The 18005-nt window shown below is 42.3% G+C and overlaps 1 protein-coding gene across 3 annotated transcripts in view; it reads left to right on the top strand.

Annotated features, from left to right (window-relative positions):
• Window positions 1-18005, top strand: part of akr1a1a (aldo-keto reductase family 1, member A1a (aldehyde reductase)) — a 39666-nt gene that overhangs the window by 11216 nt on the left and 10445 nt on the right. For all 3 annotated transcript variants that reach the window (XM_059989473.1, XM_059989474.1, XM_059989476.1), the window contains 2 exons: window positions 9878-10029; window positions 10667-10862. In XM_059989473.1, the coding sequence (XP_059845456.1) occupies window positions 9878-10029; window positions 10667-10862 (348 nt within the window). The remainder of the gene's footprint in view (window positions 1-9877; window positions 10030-10666; window positions 10863-18005) is intronic.

Below are 18005 nucleotides of genomic sequence, written 5' to 3'. Positions count from 1 at the left end.
GAGCATTGAAAATGGGGAGAGCCCTTCAACAGTATAAGGAGTTTAGATGTTAAAATAAGGAAATCAGGTGGACACAGAGGGACCGGGAAATATAACTGGCAGATAAGATAAAATAATATCCCAAGCCATCTTATGTACAGTATATTAAGAACAATAGGCTCATTAGTCTCCAAACAAGTGAACTGTATGTAGGCAATGGGGGGGTGGGGGGGAATGTCCTAAGTGAATAGTTCTCATCTGTATTCGTTAACAGACATTGTAGTTGGAGATTTCAGTTGAAGTGGTAAATTTTTAGAACACGTTAAGGTTAAAGAGGAGGTTTTTACTATATGTTTTAGTGGATACATTTCCAGGACCTGATGTGAGGTATTGCAGACTACTATGGGGGTACAAGGGAGAAGATCACTGGGGCCTGATGGAGATGTGTAAGTATTTACTTGCCGCAAATATGGTTCTTTATTCAAAAAGGCGAGCAGGGTTATGCTGAGTAATTATAGGGTAGTTTGTTTAATTCAGTCTTAGGGAAATTATTGGGCAACAGAACTGAGGGACAAGCTTAATCAACAAGGAAGATCAGAAGAATGGGAATTGATCTGGGGTATCAGCACAATTTTGTTGATATGACTAATTTGAGTATTTTTTTTAAAGATTGAAATACTCAATTAAGTTAGACCTGATAAAAGCTATACAGTTGATTTAGTTTCAGAAAGATTATTGACAGGGTCCTTTACAAAAGGCTGGTTTTAAAGATTAGGGCCATGGAATCCAAGGCAAAGTGGAAATTGGATCCAAATCTGGCATTGTTATAGGATTGTGATCGGAAGCCAGCAACCAGCAGTGTACCACAGGGATCAGTGCTGGAACCCTCATTTATTATATACATAATTATTTACATGTGAATGCTGGAGACATGATTAGTCAGTTGCTAGATAACACAACCACATAATTAGTAGAACCACTCCCTCACAATTTTAGTGATTCAGGCTGAACCCTGACCTGCAGGGTCTCTCTGTGACCATATCTATTTCCTCCAGATGCTCCAGTTTCTTTGCTCATTCAGAAAGGATGCAGGTTGGTAGATTAGTTGGCCACTGTAAATTGCCTATACTGGGTAGAATCTGTAGAATGTTTGATAAAATGTGGAGAGAAGGACCTGTTTCTGTGCTATATATCTCAAAGATTTTATTACATGAAAATTGGTGGCTATTGAGAGAGGAGAATAACAATGATTATTAAGTAACACACGCAAAATGCTGGAGGAACTCAGCAGGCCAGGCTGCATCTTTGGAAAAGAGTAAACAGTTCATGTTTCGGGCTGAGACCCTTTATCAGGACCCTTCATGAGTCCTGGTAAAAGGTCTCAAACCAAAATGTTGACTGTTTAATCTTTTCCATACATGCTGCCTGGCCTGCTGAGTTCCTCCAGCAATCTGTGTGTGTTACTTTGCATTTCCAGCATCTGCAGATCTTCTCATGTTTTTGATTACCTGGTAACTTGGATAACACAATGACACGTGGAACTTAATCTCTACTCAATAATTGGGCTTGAGTCACTGTGGTGAACTACATATACCCATATACCTGTCTGGACATGCCCCCCCCCCTGCCCCCGCTGTCTGCTCCTGTGTCTCCTCCCACGGACCCCGGTATAAAGGCGATTGGAGGCACAGCCCCGGCCTCAGTCTCCAGGATGTTGTGTGGTGGTCACTTGCTGCTTGTTCTTTCTTCCAGCCAATAAAAGCCTATATCTCGCCTCACGTCTCAGAATTATTGATGGTGCATCAGTCACCAAGTCTAAATCCACTTTGGTCCAAATCAGCAATGCTGATTTGGCCTAATAGATGTAGCCCATTGTCTGTCCAGAATATAATAATATTGATCTATCCCAACATTCTTGATCTTAAAAGTATTGTTTAAGTTCTAGGCATACAGTTCCCACTTTTCAGTTCTTGTCAGTACAAGGTGATTGGCTGACAGTTCAGCACTTCCCAGTGATCAGGTATCCCTTTATTTTGCTTGATTGAATGGGATGGATGAAGTAACAAATTTGCTGTTAAACATGTAAATAAACTACTTAGAAGCTGTGACACATACAAAGTAGTGTGTATTCAGATGGGTGATTTTTCTCACCTCCCATTCTCTATCTCCCCCCCCCCCCCGACACTTGATTATGTCTCAATGGAATTTGAAGGGAGTTATGAGGTAAAAGTCATCCATGTCATGACATCTAAAATGAACCCTTGATCAGGCCTTGCACATGGAACCATAGAATAACAATGGTTACAGCACAGGAGTCTCTACCAATACCATCCAGCTGGTATTCCACCCTCTCATGTTATCGTCATGGAAACAGCTCCTTCCACAATGCCCCCTCCAAGCTAGTCCCATTTGCCAGTGTTTGGACCACAGGCTTCTAAACCTTTCTGATCCATATACCTGTCCTTTAAAAGTTGTTACTGCACCTGCCTCAACCACTTCCTCTGGCAGCTCATCTCAAATAAACCACATAATGCCATCCTTTATGTGTAAAGTAAAGGTTCCTCTTAAATCTTTCCCCTCTCACCTTAAGTCTCTGTTCTCCAGTTCTTGATTCCCCAGTCCAGGAAAAAAGACTGTGTACTATGTGCCTCATGATATTATGCACAGCCACTAGATCACCTCTTAGTCTTCTACACTCCCAGGACTGATACCCTAATCTGCCCAATCTCCCTATAACCGAATCCCTAAAGTTCAAACTTCAAGTTGCAAAAGTTCAAAGGAAATTTATTATCAAAGTGCATATAGGTCACCATGTAGAACCCTGAGATTCATTTTCTTGTGGGCATACTCAGATAATATATTGTTACTGACTTTAGTTACATAACATATTAAAACAAAACATTGCTTAAATCACCTCAGCCACAGACCGCGGTGCAGGCCAAGTCTATGTGCATATATTTAAGGTGGAAGTTGATCATTTCCTGATCAGTCAGGGCATCAAAGGATATGGTGAGATGGCAGGTGTATGGAATTGAGTGGGATCTGGAATCAGCCATGATGGAATGGTAGAACAGACTCGATGGGCTGAATGGCCTAATTCTGCTCCTGTGTCTTATGGTCTTAAATACAAGTAACAATATATTCAATGAAAGACCACATCCAACAGAATGGACAAAAGATAACAAACTGAAAATAAAAACAGAAAAATAAACAATAATAATAAATTAGCAATAAATATCGAAAACAACAGATGAAGGGTTCTAGAAAGTGAGTCCATAGCTTGTGGGAACAGTTCAGTGAAGGGGGCATGTGAAGTTCTGTGAAGCTATCCTCTCTGGCTCAAGAGCCTGGTAGTTGAAAGGCAATAACTGTTCCTGAACCTGGTATTGTGGGTCCTGAGGCTCTTGTTCCTCCTTCCTGAGGGAAGTAGCAAGAAGGGAGCAGGATGGTGGGCGACCTCGATGATGGATGCTGTTTTCCTATGAGAGTGCCTGTGTAGATGAGCTCAGTAATGGGGAGGGTTTTATCCATGATAAGCTGGCCCATATCCATTACTTTTTACAGGCTCTTCTGTTCAATGGCATTGGTGTTTCCATACCAGGCCATGATGCAAACAGTTAATAAACTCTCGACCATGCATCTACAGAAGTTTGTCAAAGTTTTAGGTGCCATGCCGATCTTCGCAAACCCAAAAAAAAGTAGATGTGCTGCCTTGCTTTCTTCATAATGGCACTTACCTGCTGGACCCAGGATAGATCTTCTGAAATGATAATGGCAAGGAATTAAAAGTTGCTGACCCTCTCCACCTCTGATCCCACGATGAGGTCCAGCTCATGGACCAATAGTTTCCTCTTCCTGAAGTCAATAATAAGCTCCTTTCTTGCTGACATTGAGTGAAAAGTTATTGTTGTGGCACCACTCAGCCAGATTTTCAGTCTCCCTCCTGATTCGTCACTTCCTTTGATTGGACCAATGATAGCAGCATCATCAGCAAACTTAAATATGGCATTGGAGCTGTGCTTAACCTCACAGTCGTAAGTAAACTATTCACGAGACTACACAAACGTCAGCTAACCATAAGAAGATGTGATCCTCTGTTACTCATCTCAGTACATGAAGATGAAGAATGACAAAATTTAATCTGGGGAAACTACAAAAATTCTGACAGAAGCACAAAACAAGAAATCAAGAGAATTTTTGGAAGCTTGGGTCGCTATGGTCGCTCTTAACAAGCGTATTGAACTGGATGCAATTTATGAACCTATGCATCTGCAGGATCGGGGCCAAGGGTTGCACTCATAATGACCAATAAACAAGGAAACGTGCCAGTGGAGGTCAGTCAGTTATCTGGTTTGCCGGGAGCCAGCAGAGACTATCAGCCAGTGTGACAGCCCACCAATGAGAACATTGGTCAAGCACTTGGCAGAAACAACACTTCAATTGCACAATAATGATGTCACCTCGACTGGTGACGAAACATTTGCAGCCTAACCTCCAAACTCGGCGAAAAACCCTACAAACAAGCAACGCTAGCTGTGTCATCAACAAATTTATAGATGGCATTTGGGCTGTGACTAGCCACACAGTCATGAGTGTAGAGAGGTCAGAGCAGTGGGCTAAACACACATCCTTGAGGTGGAGGTAGGAGATGTTATTTCTGACCTGCACAGATTGTTCTTCCGGGGAGGAAGTTGAGGATCCAGTTGCAGAGGGAGGTACAGAGGCCCTAGTTTTGGAGCTTTCTGATCAGAAGTGTAGGAATGATTGTGTTAAACACTGTAGTCAATAACAGCAGCGTGATGTAAGTATTAATTTTGTCCAGGTGATCCAAGGCCGTGTGAAGAGCCAATAAAATCACATCAGTTTGCAGATCTCATGGTTCATCCAGGGTCTCTGGTTGGGGAAAACTCTGAATGACTTTATGGGGCACACTCTTCTACAACAGCTTTATAATGTCCATGACAATGGTGGTGTATTCGTTCAAATTCTCTGATGAACTCTTCAAAACAGTCCACCAACTTGAAGCAATCCTCTGCCTCCCGTGACCACCTCTTTGTTGTCCTCATCTCTGAAGCCTTGCTCTTTACGTTTATGCTGGTAGGAGGAGGAGGAGAGCCAAGTGATCAGAATTCCCGAAATGTGGTCTAAGAATGAGACAGCAGGCAATCCTAATTGTAGTATAGCAATGGTCAAGTTTATTGGGATCCCTGATGCTGCAGATGATATATTGATGGTAATAAGACCATAGGACATAAGAGCAGAAATAGGCCATTTGGCCCATTGAGTCTGCTCTGCAACTTCAATCATGGCTGATCCTTTTTCCTCTCTTAAGCCCCGCTCCACGACCTCCTTCCCATAACCTCTGATGCTGTGGCCAATGAAGAACCTATCAATCTTTGCTTTAAATACAGCCAATGACCAGGCCTCCACAGCTCCCTGTGGTAACAAATTCACCACACTCTGACTAAAAAAGATTCTCCTCCTCTCTGTTTTAACTGGATGCCCCTCTATCCTGAAAGTGTGATCTCTTGCCCTAGATTCCCACACCATGGGAAACATCCGCTCCACATTTGAAAGGTTTCAATGAGCTCCCCACCTCATCCTTCTAAATTCCAGTGAGTACAGACCCAGTGCCATCATACGTTCTGCGTATGATTACTCATTTTATTCCCAGAATCATCTTTGTGAACCTCCTCTGAACTCTCTCCAATGCCAACACATCTTTTCTTCAATGAGGAGCCTGAAACTGTTCATAATACTCAAGGAGAGGCCTCACCAATGCCTTATAAAACCTCAGCATCACATCCCTGCTCTTGTATTCTAGATCTCTTGAAATGAATGCTAACATGGCATTTGCCTTCCTCACCACTGACTCAGCCTGCAAGTTAATCTTTAGGGTGTTCTGCACAAGAACTTGCAAGTCCCTTTCCATCTCAGATTTTTGGATTTTCTCCCTGTTTAGAAAATAGTCTGCACGTTTATTTCTACTACCAAAGTGCATGACCATATATTTTCCAACCTTATAATTCATTTGCCACATTTTTGCCCATTCTCCTATCTGTCTAAGTTCTTCTGCAACCTTTCTGTTTCCTCAGCACTACCTGCCCCTCCACCAATCGTTGTATTGTCTGCAAACTTGCCAACAAAGCCATCTATTCCATCATCTAAATCATTGATATACAGCATAAAAAGCAGTCCCAACACCGACACCTGCGGAGCACCGTTAGTCACTGGCAGCCAGCCAGAAAAGGATTCTTTTATTCCCACTCGCTGCCTCCTACCAATCAGCCAATACTCTAATCAAGCCAATATTCTAACTTTCAAAGGCTCTTAACTTGGTAAGTAGCATCATGTGGCACATTGTCAAAGGCCTTCAGAAAGTCCAAATATACCACATCCACTGCATCCTCTATCTATCCTACTTGTGTAATCTCCTCAAAGAATTTCAACAGATTCAGCAGGCAAATTTTTCCCTTAAGGAACCCATGCTGACTTTGTCCTAACTTGTCCTGTGTCACCAAGTAATATCATCCTTAACAATTGACACCAACATCTTTCCACCCACTGAGGTCAGGCTAACTGGTCTATAATTTCCTTTTTGCTGCCTTCCTCCTTTCTTAAAGTGTGGGATGACATTTGCAATTTTCCAGTCCCCTGGCACCATGCCAGAGTCCTGTGATTTTTTGAAAAATCATTAGTAATGCCTCCACAATCTCTACTGCTACCTCTTTGAGAACCCTATGGTCCTGTTCACCTGTTCGGGTGACTTATGTACCTTAGGCCTTTCAGCTTTTTGACACTTTCTCCCTTGAAGTAGTAACTTCACTCATTTGTCTTCCCTCACACCATTCAACATCTGGCACACTGCTAGTGTCTTCCACAGTGAACACTGATGCAAAATACTTCTTTGGTTCATCTGCCATCTGCTTGTTACCCCATTTATTATATCTCCGGCTTCATTTTCTAGCAGTGCTATATCTACTTTCATCTCTCAATATTTATATATTTGAAAAGGTTTTTTCTATCCACTTTGATATTGTTTGCTAGCTTGCTTTCATATTTTTCCTTCCTAATGATACTTTTAGTTACTCCCCTTAGCTTTTTAAAAGCTTCCCAATCCTCTATATTCCAGCTAATTTTCACTTTGTTGTATGCCCTCTCTTTTGCTTTTACATTAATTATGACTTCCCCTGTCAGCCACAGTTGATCTTTTTGCCACTTGAGTATTTCTTTGTTTTTGGAATACATCTATCCTGCACCTTTCTCGTTTTTCCCAGAAACTCATGGCACTGTCGCTCTGCTGACATCCCTGCCAGCATCTCCTTCCAATTTACTTTTTGCCAATTTCTCTCTTGTACCACTGTAATTTCCCTTACTCCACTGAAATACCACTACACCAGACTTTCTCCCTATCAAATTTCAAGTTGAACTCAATCATATTGTGATGACTGCCTCCTAAGGATTTTACCTTAAGCTCCCTAATTGCCTCAGGTTCGTAACAAAACAACCAATCCAGTATAGCTGATTCCCTAGTAGGCTCAATGACAAACTGCTCTAAAAAGCCATCTCATAGGCATTCAACAAACTCACTCTCTTCAGATCCATTACCAACCTGATTTTAAAATCTTCCATGACTATCATAGCATTGCCCTTTTGACATGCCTTTTCTATTTCCCACTCTAATCTGTGGTCCGTATCCCAGCTACTGTTGGGAGGCCTGTATATAGCTGCCATCAGGGTCTTTTTAGCCTTGCAGTTTCTTAACCCAATCCACAAGCATTTCACACTTTCCAATCTTATGTCATATCTATCTTCTGATTTGATGTTATTCTTCACCAGTAGAGCCACACCACCCCCTCTGCCTACCCTCCTATCCCTCTGATATAACGTGTAACCTTGGACATTCAGTTGCCAACTACAACCATCCTTCAGCCACGATTCAATGATGGCCACATCATACCTAACAATCTGTAATACAACAATATCATCCACCTTATTTCTTATATTCCATACATTCAGATATAACCTATGAGTACTGTATTTGTTACCCTTTCTAATTCTGCATCGCTAATGCACTGACAGTGACCCTGCTGGCTGCAATTCTGCCCTATCATCTGCCTGCCCTTCCTGACAGTCTGACTGCAGATTATCTTTGCTTATTTACCATGCATCCTAACTCTGGTTCCCATCCCCCTACCAACTGAGCAGAGATTTCTTCAACCAAGCCTGATTGATGTCCCCAACAATTATTTCAAGGGTGTCAGAGTAGGCTTTCTCTTGTCCGTTAATGGCGGCACTCAGTACCTTGATTGCCTGATTAACATCAGCCTTTGACAGTGGTATGTTAACTGTGGTCAGGATCATGGAGGAGAACCCTTGCTAAGTAGTTCAGTTGGCACTTCAGTTAGCTGTTCCTGGTCAGGGGAACAAGAGCAGAACAAGACCACTCAGTTTTAAGCACTTTTACCTTTGAGAATTCCTCAGGTCTTTCCAATGTATCCAGCATGTCCAAAGTGAGCCACGTCTCCACCAAACACAGAACATAGCAATTCTTCATTTCCCTCCAATACAGAACTCTTGCGCTTAGGTCCTCTGTCTTATTCTCCAGCAACTGTACATTTGTTAACAATATACTGGGTAGAAGAAGTTTCATTGTAAGCTACTTCTGAACTCTTTCCTGTTTAATCTTTTCTATATCAGGCTGATCAAACCTGATATAGAAAATATACTCCCAAGTGTGGCCCTCAGTAGTGTCCAGTAAAACTGCACGTTGACTTCCCAACTTTTGTACCAGATACCCTGACTTGTAAAGGCCAGCATATCAAAAGCCTTCTTCACCACTCTTTCGGCCTCTGACTCCACTTACAGGGAACAAAGTATTTGTACTCAATGTACTTGTAGTTGCTGTCTCCAGAACCCTGAGAGTTATTGCCTTTCAGGTATTTGTGAAGATCCACTACCATCTTGGCTGGCAGTAAGTACATTGCAGACATAAATTATTCACTGCTTTAAAATAATTCCTCCTTTATCTTTCTTTAATCATGTCCCATCAAATAGGTATAGTTTCTTTTTCACTGCTCTGCATAAATATTTGATGATCCCTTTCTTCACACCTTCAAAATTTGCTTCCTACTCAACTTTTCTACATATGATCCAGAGCTCTTGGCTGTTCACCTTCCCCCTTCACAACGTCCTACATCATCTCAAAGATGTCCTTGGCACCTGGGAGACAGCCTCCTGAAATCAGGTCTGCTCTCCACACTAAAGAATGTTCTTTAACTATTGCTCTGTTTCCTTGCTCCTTCAATTTTGGAGAGCTGAGTAACTCAGGGGTGGTTTGACTTGGCTTTGACTACATTTCTTGAGGAAACCTCTCATCCCATCAGTATTCGGAACTGAGACTAAAATGCCATAAGATATACCCTGAACCTTTAGCCTGTCAGGTGATTTTATGAGAAGCTTTACTGAGTTCCCTTATAGCACGGGATTTACATTCCACAGGTCTGAGATGCCATACCTTAACTAGATTTAACAAATAATTTACTTTAAATACTGTTACAATTGAACTACTTAGTGTTAATTATCCCAAACAAATGTTTATTTGAACTGTCTGTGTCTTTGTTTGAACCAAGTGCTGTTTAAACTCGGACCGTTTCCCTTTACTCTCTGGGTCCAATTCCTTGTGCGCACTGCAGTACTTACAGCACATGCTGGCTTTATCCACTGTTATTTTTATCATTTTAGTTTCGAATCACGATAGGATTACAAATGACAGAAACAAAAACTGTAACAAGTGAATGTGGATCCGAGGCTGATTTTTTTTTTTTCTGTAGTACTTGAAAGAAAGGTTGCTTTGTGTTTTATATTAAAATATATATATATTGTTATCCTTCTATAGTCCATCAATCGGGAAGATATTTTCATTACATCCAAACTTTGGAACACCAAGCATCACCCGGATGATGTGGAAACTGCATGTCGTAAAACACTGGCAGACCTGCAGCTGGACTACCTAGATTTGTATTTGATGCACTGGCCAATGGCATTCGAGTAAGTAGACGTGTGCTTATATAACTTCATACAGCTTTATTTCATCTCCACGTTATGGTTGTATTTCTAAATCATAAGAATAGTTGAGTTTTTTTTTCATCCCATGGTAGCAGAGCCTGATTAAAGCAACCTAAATGTTAAGTATATCCAGCAAAAAAAACCAAACTGCTGGAGGAACTCAGCGAGTTGAACAACATCTGAAGAGAAGAGGAAGGGGAAGGAAATGTTGAATCAGATCAGAGTCCGGTTTTTTTTCACTGTCATATGTCGTAATATCTTTGTAGCAGCAGTAGGGGGCGATACATAAAAAATTACCTAAATGAATAAATAGCAAGAAAATGAGCAAAATAGTGAGGCCATGTTCATAGACTGTTCAAGAAAACTGATAGTGGAGGGAAGGAAGCTGTTCCGAAAGCAATGAGTGTGCATCTTCAGGCTCCATACCTCCCCTGATGGTGGTAATGTTCAAAACCAGGACAGAGATTGGAGAGGGAAGATAGCCAATATAAACTGGGACTCCTTTTCTCCAGCTTAGGTCTAATGAATTCATGAGCTAGACTGAAATGCAAGAAAGAGTTGAGACTCAGAATGGGGAAGTCCTTCCTTCACAGATAATGACATAGTTCTGTCTCTATAGACGGGGCAACCTTGTGATTCCAAAGAATGATGACGGTACAGTGCGTTATGCCAGTACTGATTACAAGGACACCTGGAAGGCCATGGAAAAACTACTAGAAAAGGGTTTGGTCAAGGCACTTGGCTTATCCAACTTCAATGCAAGGCAAATAGATGATCTATTATCAATTGCAACCTACAGACCAGTTGTTAATCAGGTTAGTGTCAACATCACTATGTTTAATGAGCTTTCTTCTAATTTAGAAACACTTATTGTGAAAATGACTTGTATTTAAGATCATAAATTGCTGTATGACTCTTGTCTGAATGCAAGGGTCAACCAATAACAAGGAATTAGAGGAAGTCATGGGGCTTTCAAAAATATAAGCTCTCATAGATATCTGTTTCTGCGTTTCCAAATATACCTTAAGTCTGTGTACAATAATTGGGTACCACAACAGTCTTAATTTCAGAAATGTCATTTGTTGCACATAGGTGTATATACTTAAGTAAAGCAAACCAGATGCCATCTTAAAAACAGGAAAAAAAAACAAGTTAGCCATTTGGCCACGGATGGAAAATCTGAATATTCACTACTTTGTAGGAGAAGAAATTTCTTCCTAGTGGCCTGAGTAGCCAACCTCTTATTTAGAGTTTGGTTCCAGGCATCCATGCCAGAGAAACATCAATCCCATATTTATAGATAGTAGATGCTCTTAACATATGTACAAATCATGCAGAGCAGGTGGATCAAGACATAAATCAATGTGCACCGCGGGTTTAAAGTCAGCACTATTCCTTTAGATTTCCCCAGCTGAGCCAAACTCCCCTCTTCTCAGGGCAAGCAATAGTGATCAGATTGACAGCCTAGTTGTTCCAGCTGCTGAGGTATTTTGCTGACTTCTGCTCAAATCAGCAGCACTGAGACACGGTGATGTTGGATCTGACTGCTTAATTCTTAATTTCTTTGCAGTTTAACAATTATCTCCTTGTATATTAAGTAGTTCTTGTGTATATACTTGTAACAATTCAGAATATTTCCTAGTGGCCACAGAATGTATATCCAGTTGTTCAGTATGTCCCCTAGTGGTGATATCATTATAATTCTGGAAGGTTCTGGAAGCTTCTCTTGGTGCTACATTTTTTGACTAAGAGCTTTCTCTATGGTTGACTCTCATCTACAAGTTTGAATGGAATTTTCCTTATCTATGTAGTATAGAAGAATTGTACCATGAGGCAGTGCTATCTTAGTTCTTTATTGCTTCTATCTCCCTCTACTTAGCAGACCTTTATCGTTGTGCTATTCAATTTTCCTTCATTCTATCAATTGTTACGTACCCTGTAACTGGATTAACAGACCAGCAGAAATGGAAGGATACGAAGGAGTCTGGTGGTACTGCAACTAAAAGTGTTTATTAGTAAACTAAATAATACAGCATCAAAAATCCCAATATACATATAACACAGGTTAGCAATAATAAACATAGAAGTGTAGGAATAATACTCAACAGTAATAAACAAGCTCAATCAAAGTCTAGGGGTAAATGGACTGTCATACGAGAATATAGAGTTCAGTTCAGTTTGGGCTGAGGTAGTTGGTTGCTGTGTTGCAATGTGAGAGGGAGAGGGAGAGGCTTGGCAGCTGCAGCAGGCAAACCTTCTGTTATCTTCTTGTTCCGTCGTACCGTTGTGGTCATTCAGTTATGACCCCTCCGTTCTCGACTAGACCATTCTTCCATGGTGGACTCATCACTCTGGCATGAGTGGACACACACAAGCCCCCACCAACCCTCCCGTCACACTGTGAGCTTTTGTGACTGATCTCTTGATTCGGTCCTCTTAAGCCCCCACCTTCCTGTGGGTGCACAACACTCTTTCAGTGTCCACTGGTGTGTCTGAGGGTGTCTCCCCAGACCCATCTTTTATCCCCATTGACGGGGTATCAGCTATCCATCAACTCAATATGTCTATCTCCATCAAACTAGACCACTCCTGCTGCCCCCTCAGGAATGTTAATGAGCAAAGAAACGTCCTTGTAGCGAAAGGTAAATAATCAGTGAAGAGCCATAATACATAAATCAAATTGTCTCTCTCTCTCTGTCTTATCTGTAGCAGATGTCTCTACCTCTATTCTTCATCTCTCTCTCTCTCTCTCATTAGCAGCATAGTTCCCAAAAAGTGTGGGGGGGTGGTTAACTCCGGACCCCATTTCCATCAGGTCTGTTCAGCACTCATAACACAATGCTTAATGAAATAAATTGTGAAACAAATTTTGTGCCTCTTTCCTAACTTTTGTAAGAGCCTTGGATTGAAACATCAGAACTTTACAGTGACTAGTGACTAGTCTTGTTATTTGAACTGAGTATGTCTGGAGAAAATGAACAGAGATACAGCACACCAGACTGAGCTTCTAACAGAGAAGTGAGAAGAGCATTGAAGAGGAAAAGGCAGCTCATTCTGGCCAGGCCATATGTGATAAACTAAATCAAATGCTAAACCATTAGCTCCAAACCCAGTTCCCCATCACCTATAGTGCCATACTCTTATCTTGTCTGTCATCAGAAATCCAAAATACTTTCAACCCTGCAATAAAAATCAGTGCGGAGTAAAGTGATTCATGCCACATTATAATTCATCTTCTGAATCTCCAGAGCTTGATCGATAGGGCAAAGCTGTCTACATAAAGGAAGGATAAAAGGAAATGTATGCCATCTGCTGCTGCAAATCAGAAGAGATTGTGGGTTAAGGAGGAAATATGGGCTTGGTCTACTGCTAACCAGTGCTTTGCAGTGTTACTGTTTTACCTTGTACCATCTCAGTGCACTGTGTATGATTTGAATTGGATAAACAGTATGCAAAACTAGCTTTTCACTGGACAATAATAAACCACTGTGACAATAATAAACCAGTTCCAGTGTGTGAGGGTGAAGCAAAATGTGCCCACTTTGTTATGAGTGCAGATGAATGAGGTGGTGAATTGAGAAATGGTGCAGCTGCTAGGCTGCACAGTTGAAGGCGCATCCATATATTTTGGACTACTCTTTTGGACAGCACTTTATCACCTGGCAGCCTGCAACCGCCTACCTTCCCATTTCCCATCCCTACAGCTGCACTCAGTAAGCACTTCATTAGGCACCTCCTGTACTTAACAAAGTGGCTACTGGGTGTATTTTCATGGTCTTCTGCTACTGAACCCCATAGTGGACGGGCACTTCCATGATGGCAGAGCAGCAATGTCTGGAGTTTCTGGGAACAATGCAGAAGGTAGTAGTATTCTAAAGGTAGGAGGATGCAATCATGGCTGACAAGGTATGTCAAAATCAACATAAAAGCCAAAGAGAGGGCATACAATAGAGCAAAAATTAGTGGAAAGTTAAGAGGAGAATAGCCATACTGGTTGATGCTGACTGGAAGGTGACAGTAACTCAAATAACCACACATAGTGGCTTACAGAAGGGCATCTCTGAATGCACAACATCCCTGCTGATGTCTCTTTCCAATCAGCTCTGGTGTCTCTCTTTTCCTTTCTCATGCCTCTAACTCCCTTTACTCCACTGTGATACTACTACACTTGATTCTTAGCTTCTCCCTGTCAAATTGCAGGGTGAATTCTATCATATTATGACTGCACCTTTACAGGTTCTTTTACCTTAAGCTCTAAATAATTCCAGTTCATCACATAACACCCAATCCAGAATACCTGATCTCTTAGTGGGCTCAAACACAAGCTGCTCTAAAAAGCCATCTCAGGCATTCTACAAATGACTCCTCTTGGGACCCAACACCAGCTTGATTTTCCCAATCTATCTGCATATTGAAATCCCCTATAACTATCACAACATTGCCCTTTTGACATGCCTTCACTATCTACTGAAGTAATTTGTAGACCACATCTTTGGTACTTTCTGGAGTACACTCTTTAGCATGGTCTTCTCTGCTATGCTGAATGATACCTTCTGCGATTGTCAGGATGGTATACACATCAGATACAGGACTGGCGGTAGGCTATTCAACCTCCGGCGTCTACAGGCTGTTACAAAGGTAAAGGAGACAGTCACCAGAGATCTCTTATTCGCTGATGATTGTGCCCTCAACGCCAGCACAGAGCAGAAGATGCAGCGAGAAATGAACTGCCTCTCACGAGCCTGTGACAACTTCGGACTTACAATCAGCACCAAAAAGACTGAAGTTATGTACCAGCCCACACCCGGAAAGCCCTACCAGGAACTACACATCACAGTAAAGGGGCAGAAGCTACTGGCAGTTGACACCTTTACTTATCTGGGCGGTACTCTATCACGGGCAGTGAACATAGATGCAGAGATCAGCAACAGAATTGCCAAAGCCAGTGCCGCCTTTGGGAGACTCTGAGAATGTATGGGAGTGGAGAGGACTCAGCCTTACCACCAAGCTAAAGGTCTACCGAGCAGTGGTTCTCACCACCCTCCTCTATGCCAGCGAGACCTGGACTGTCTACAGCAGACACGCTAAACAGCTCAACCACTTCCACTTGAGCTGCCTCCACAGACTTCTCCACATACGATGGCAGGACAAAGTCCCAGACACGGAGGTCCGGGGGCGGGCTAGCAACCACAGCGTCTACACCCTCCTACAGAAAGCCCAAGCCAGATGGGCTGGCCATGTCGTCAGGATGTCTGACAGTCGACTACCGAAACAGCTGCTGTATGGAGAGCTGAGCCAGGGCAAGCGCTCAGTTGGAGGGCAGAAGAAACGTTTCAAAGACTGCCTCAAAGTGTCCCTCAAAGACCTCAACATCAATCCCAGTAGCTGGGAATCGCTTGCTCTGGACTGCCCAACCTGGTGGAGCAGGACCACTAAAGGAGCGTATGCAGCACAGAGGCTCAGAGGAAACGCGCCGCATGCAAGGCTCGAACTAACTCCACTTCCACTGCAGCACCTACCCTCGTGTGTCCCACACGTGGGCGAGCTTTCAGGGCCCGGATTGGCCTCACCAGTCACCTCCGGACCCACAGTCACAAACCCTCCACCTGACAGAAGTCGTGGTCGTCTTCGACTCCGAAGGACGAACAACAACAACTTTCTGGAGTAAAATAACTCAAATCAGGGTCTTTTTATCTTGCAAGTTCTTTGCCACGCAGATTCTACATTTTCTGATCTTATGTCACCTATTTCTAAGGATTTGATTTCATTTTTCAACCAACAGAGCCACTCCATCCCCTCTGCCTGCCTGTCCTTTCAATACTTGAATGTTAAGCTCCCAGTTGTAATCTTCTTTCAGCCGTGGTTCAGTGATGCCCATAACACCATACTTGCCAATCTGTAACCATGCTACAAGTTCATCTACCTTATTCTGTATACTGTGTCAGTTTAAATACAACTCCTTTAGTCCTGTATTCATCACCCTTTTCGATTTTTTTTTGTCCCCTTTTACATTACAACTCATCCCATTGACAGAAATTTTGCCCTATCATCAGCCTGTCCTTGCTAGCAGTCTTACTGCACTCTGCCTTTGTTTGCAAACCAACTGCCCCATCCTCAGCCTTATCATTCCAGCCCCCATCCTCCTGCCAATTTAGTTTAAACCCTCCCAAACAGCTTTAGCAAACCTGCCCACAAGGATATTGGTCTCTCCCAGGTTCAGATGTAACCTAACCCTTTTGTGCAGGTTGTACCTTTCCAGAAGAGATCCCAATGATCCAGAAATCTGAATCCCTGACCCCTGCACCAGTTCCTCAGCCACACATTTATCTCCCAAATCATCCTGTTCTTAACCCTCATTGGTGTGTAGCACAGGAGGCAATCCAGGTATTACTACTTTCTACCTAGCTCATACAAATCTCTCTTTAGGGCCTCTATATGTTTTGTACCCATGTCATTGGTGCCAATATGTATCAAGACTTCTGGCTGCTCACCCTCCCCGTGGGCCCGATCTGAGACATTGCCGACCCTGGCACCTGAGAGGTGTGTCTATCACATCTACAGAATCTTAGCTCTAACTACGGAACTGCCTATCACTACTTCACCTCTGAGCTACAGCGCTAGACTCTGTGCCAGAGTCCTGATTGCTATAGCTCCCTTTGATAGGTCATTCCCCACAACGATATCCAGTGTACCCATTATTGAGCAGTATGGACAGAGGGCTTCTCTGTGCTAGCTGCTCATTTCCCTTCCTAGTTAGCTGCCTCCTGCAACCTCAGGGTGACTACCTCATTTTCTCAGGCTCCCATTGCAGCTCCAATTCCTTAACATGATCCCTGGGGAGCTGCAGCTCAGTGCACCTGGTGCAGATGTGGTCATCCGGAAAGCTGTAGGTCTCCCAGAATTTCCACATCCTAGTCAAAGGATATAACACTGCCCCTGGAGTCATTCTCACTGCTCTAACTTTGCCCTAACAGGCCAGGAATGAAGAATAAGGTCGAAGAAACTCACCAAGCCTGAACTTTGTAAACTTGTGCTTGAAAATTCAGGAGATCAGCAGTTTCTAAAATACTCAAACCATCCCATTTGGCACTAACAAAAATTCTACGGTCAAAGTTACTTAGATCACATTTTTCAGCATTCTGTTGTTTGATCTGAACAACAACTGATACTCTTGACCATATTTGCATGCTTTTATTCGTTGAGTTGCTGTCACATGATTGGCTGTTTAGATATTTGCATCAATGAGCAGGTGTACAAGTACCTAATAAAGCAGCCACTCTGCTTCCCCTCTGCTACCAGAACTGGAGAATCATGAACTGTCCTATTATCAGACCTCATTTGCTGCAAGACAATTCCAAATGATGATGTCAAGCACAGTTTAAGAGTCACAGGCATGTCTTAAGCATTACTACCCAGCTCTAAGTAGCACTTTTGTTACTGAACCATTTCCAGCTGAGCAAGCGAACGGTGGCACTGTTGCAGATGATACACCAGAAACCTGCCAGGAAGGCAGCACAAAGGGAGATCACTGCCGGAAGTGTATTGAATGGTACAGAATAATTTAACATCAAAATCCCCACAGTTTTATTCAAGACTTTGATTCCCTGGCTCTTTAGTACAGCTGAAGTAGTAAAGGAGTTGTACAGTCCTTTCTCGTAGCACTTGTGAACTGTGACCGTTTGATCCTTACATGGTGATTAATTAAACAAATTTGATTCTGATCACAAAGTAACTAATAGGTTTTTTAAATAATTTCAGGCATGTTCAGAATCATAAACTTTCTTATAGAGATAAAACATTCTGTTCTTCAGACAGATAAAGAACCATCATTACATAACAATAACAACCACTCTGTATCCTATTTTAATGCCAGAGTATATTTTCTTTAATTCACTCATTGGAGAGGGTACTATTTAAAAACTAGATAAGTAGTTGTTCTGAATGCTATCAATTGGAAA

This window comes from Hypanus sabinus, chromosome 14, assembly GCF_030144855.1.
Source record: "Hypanus sabinus isolate sHypSab1 chromosome 14, sHypSab1.hap1, whole genome shotgun sequence".
In the NCBI taxonomy this organism is placed as follows: domain Eukaryota; kingdom Metazoa; phylum Chordata; class Chondrichthyes; order Myliobatiformes; family Dasyatidae; genus Hypanus; species Hypanus sabinus.
The sequence above is the reverse complement of the archived record's forward strand: the minus strand, read 5'-3'. Positions and strand labels throughout refer to the sequence as shown.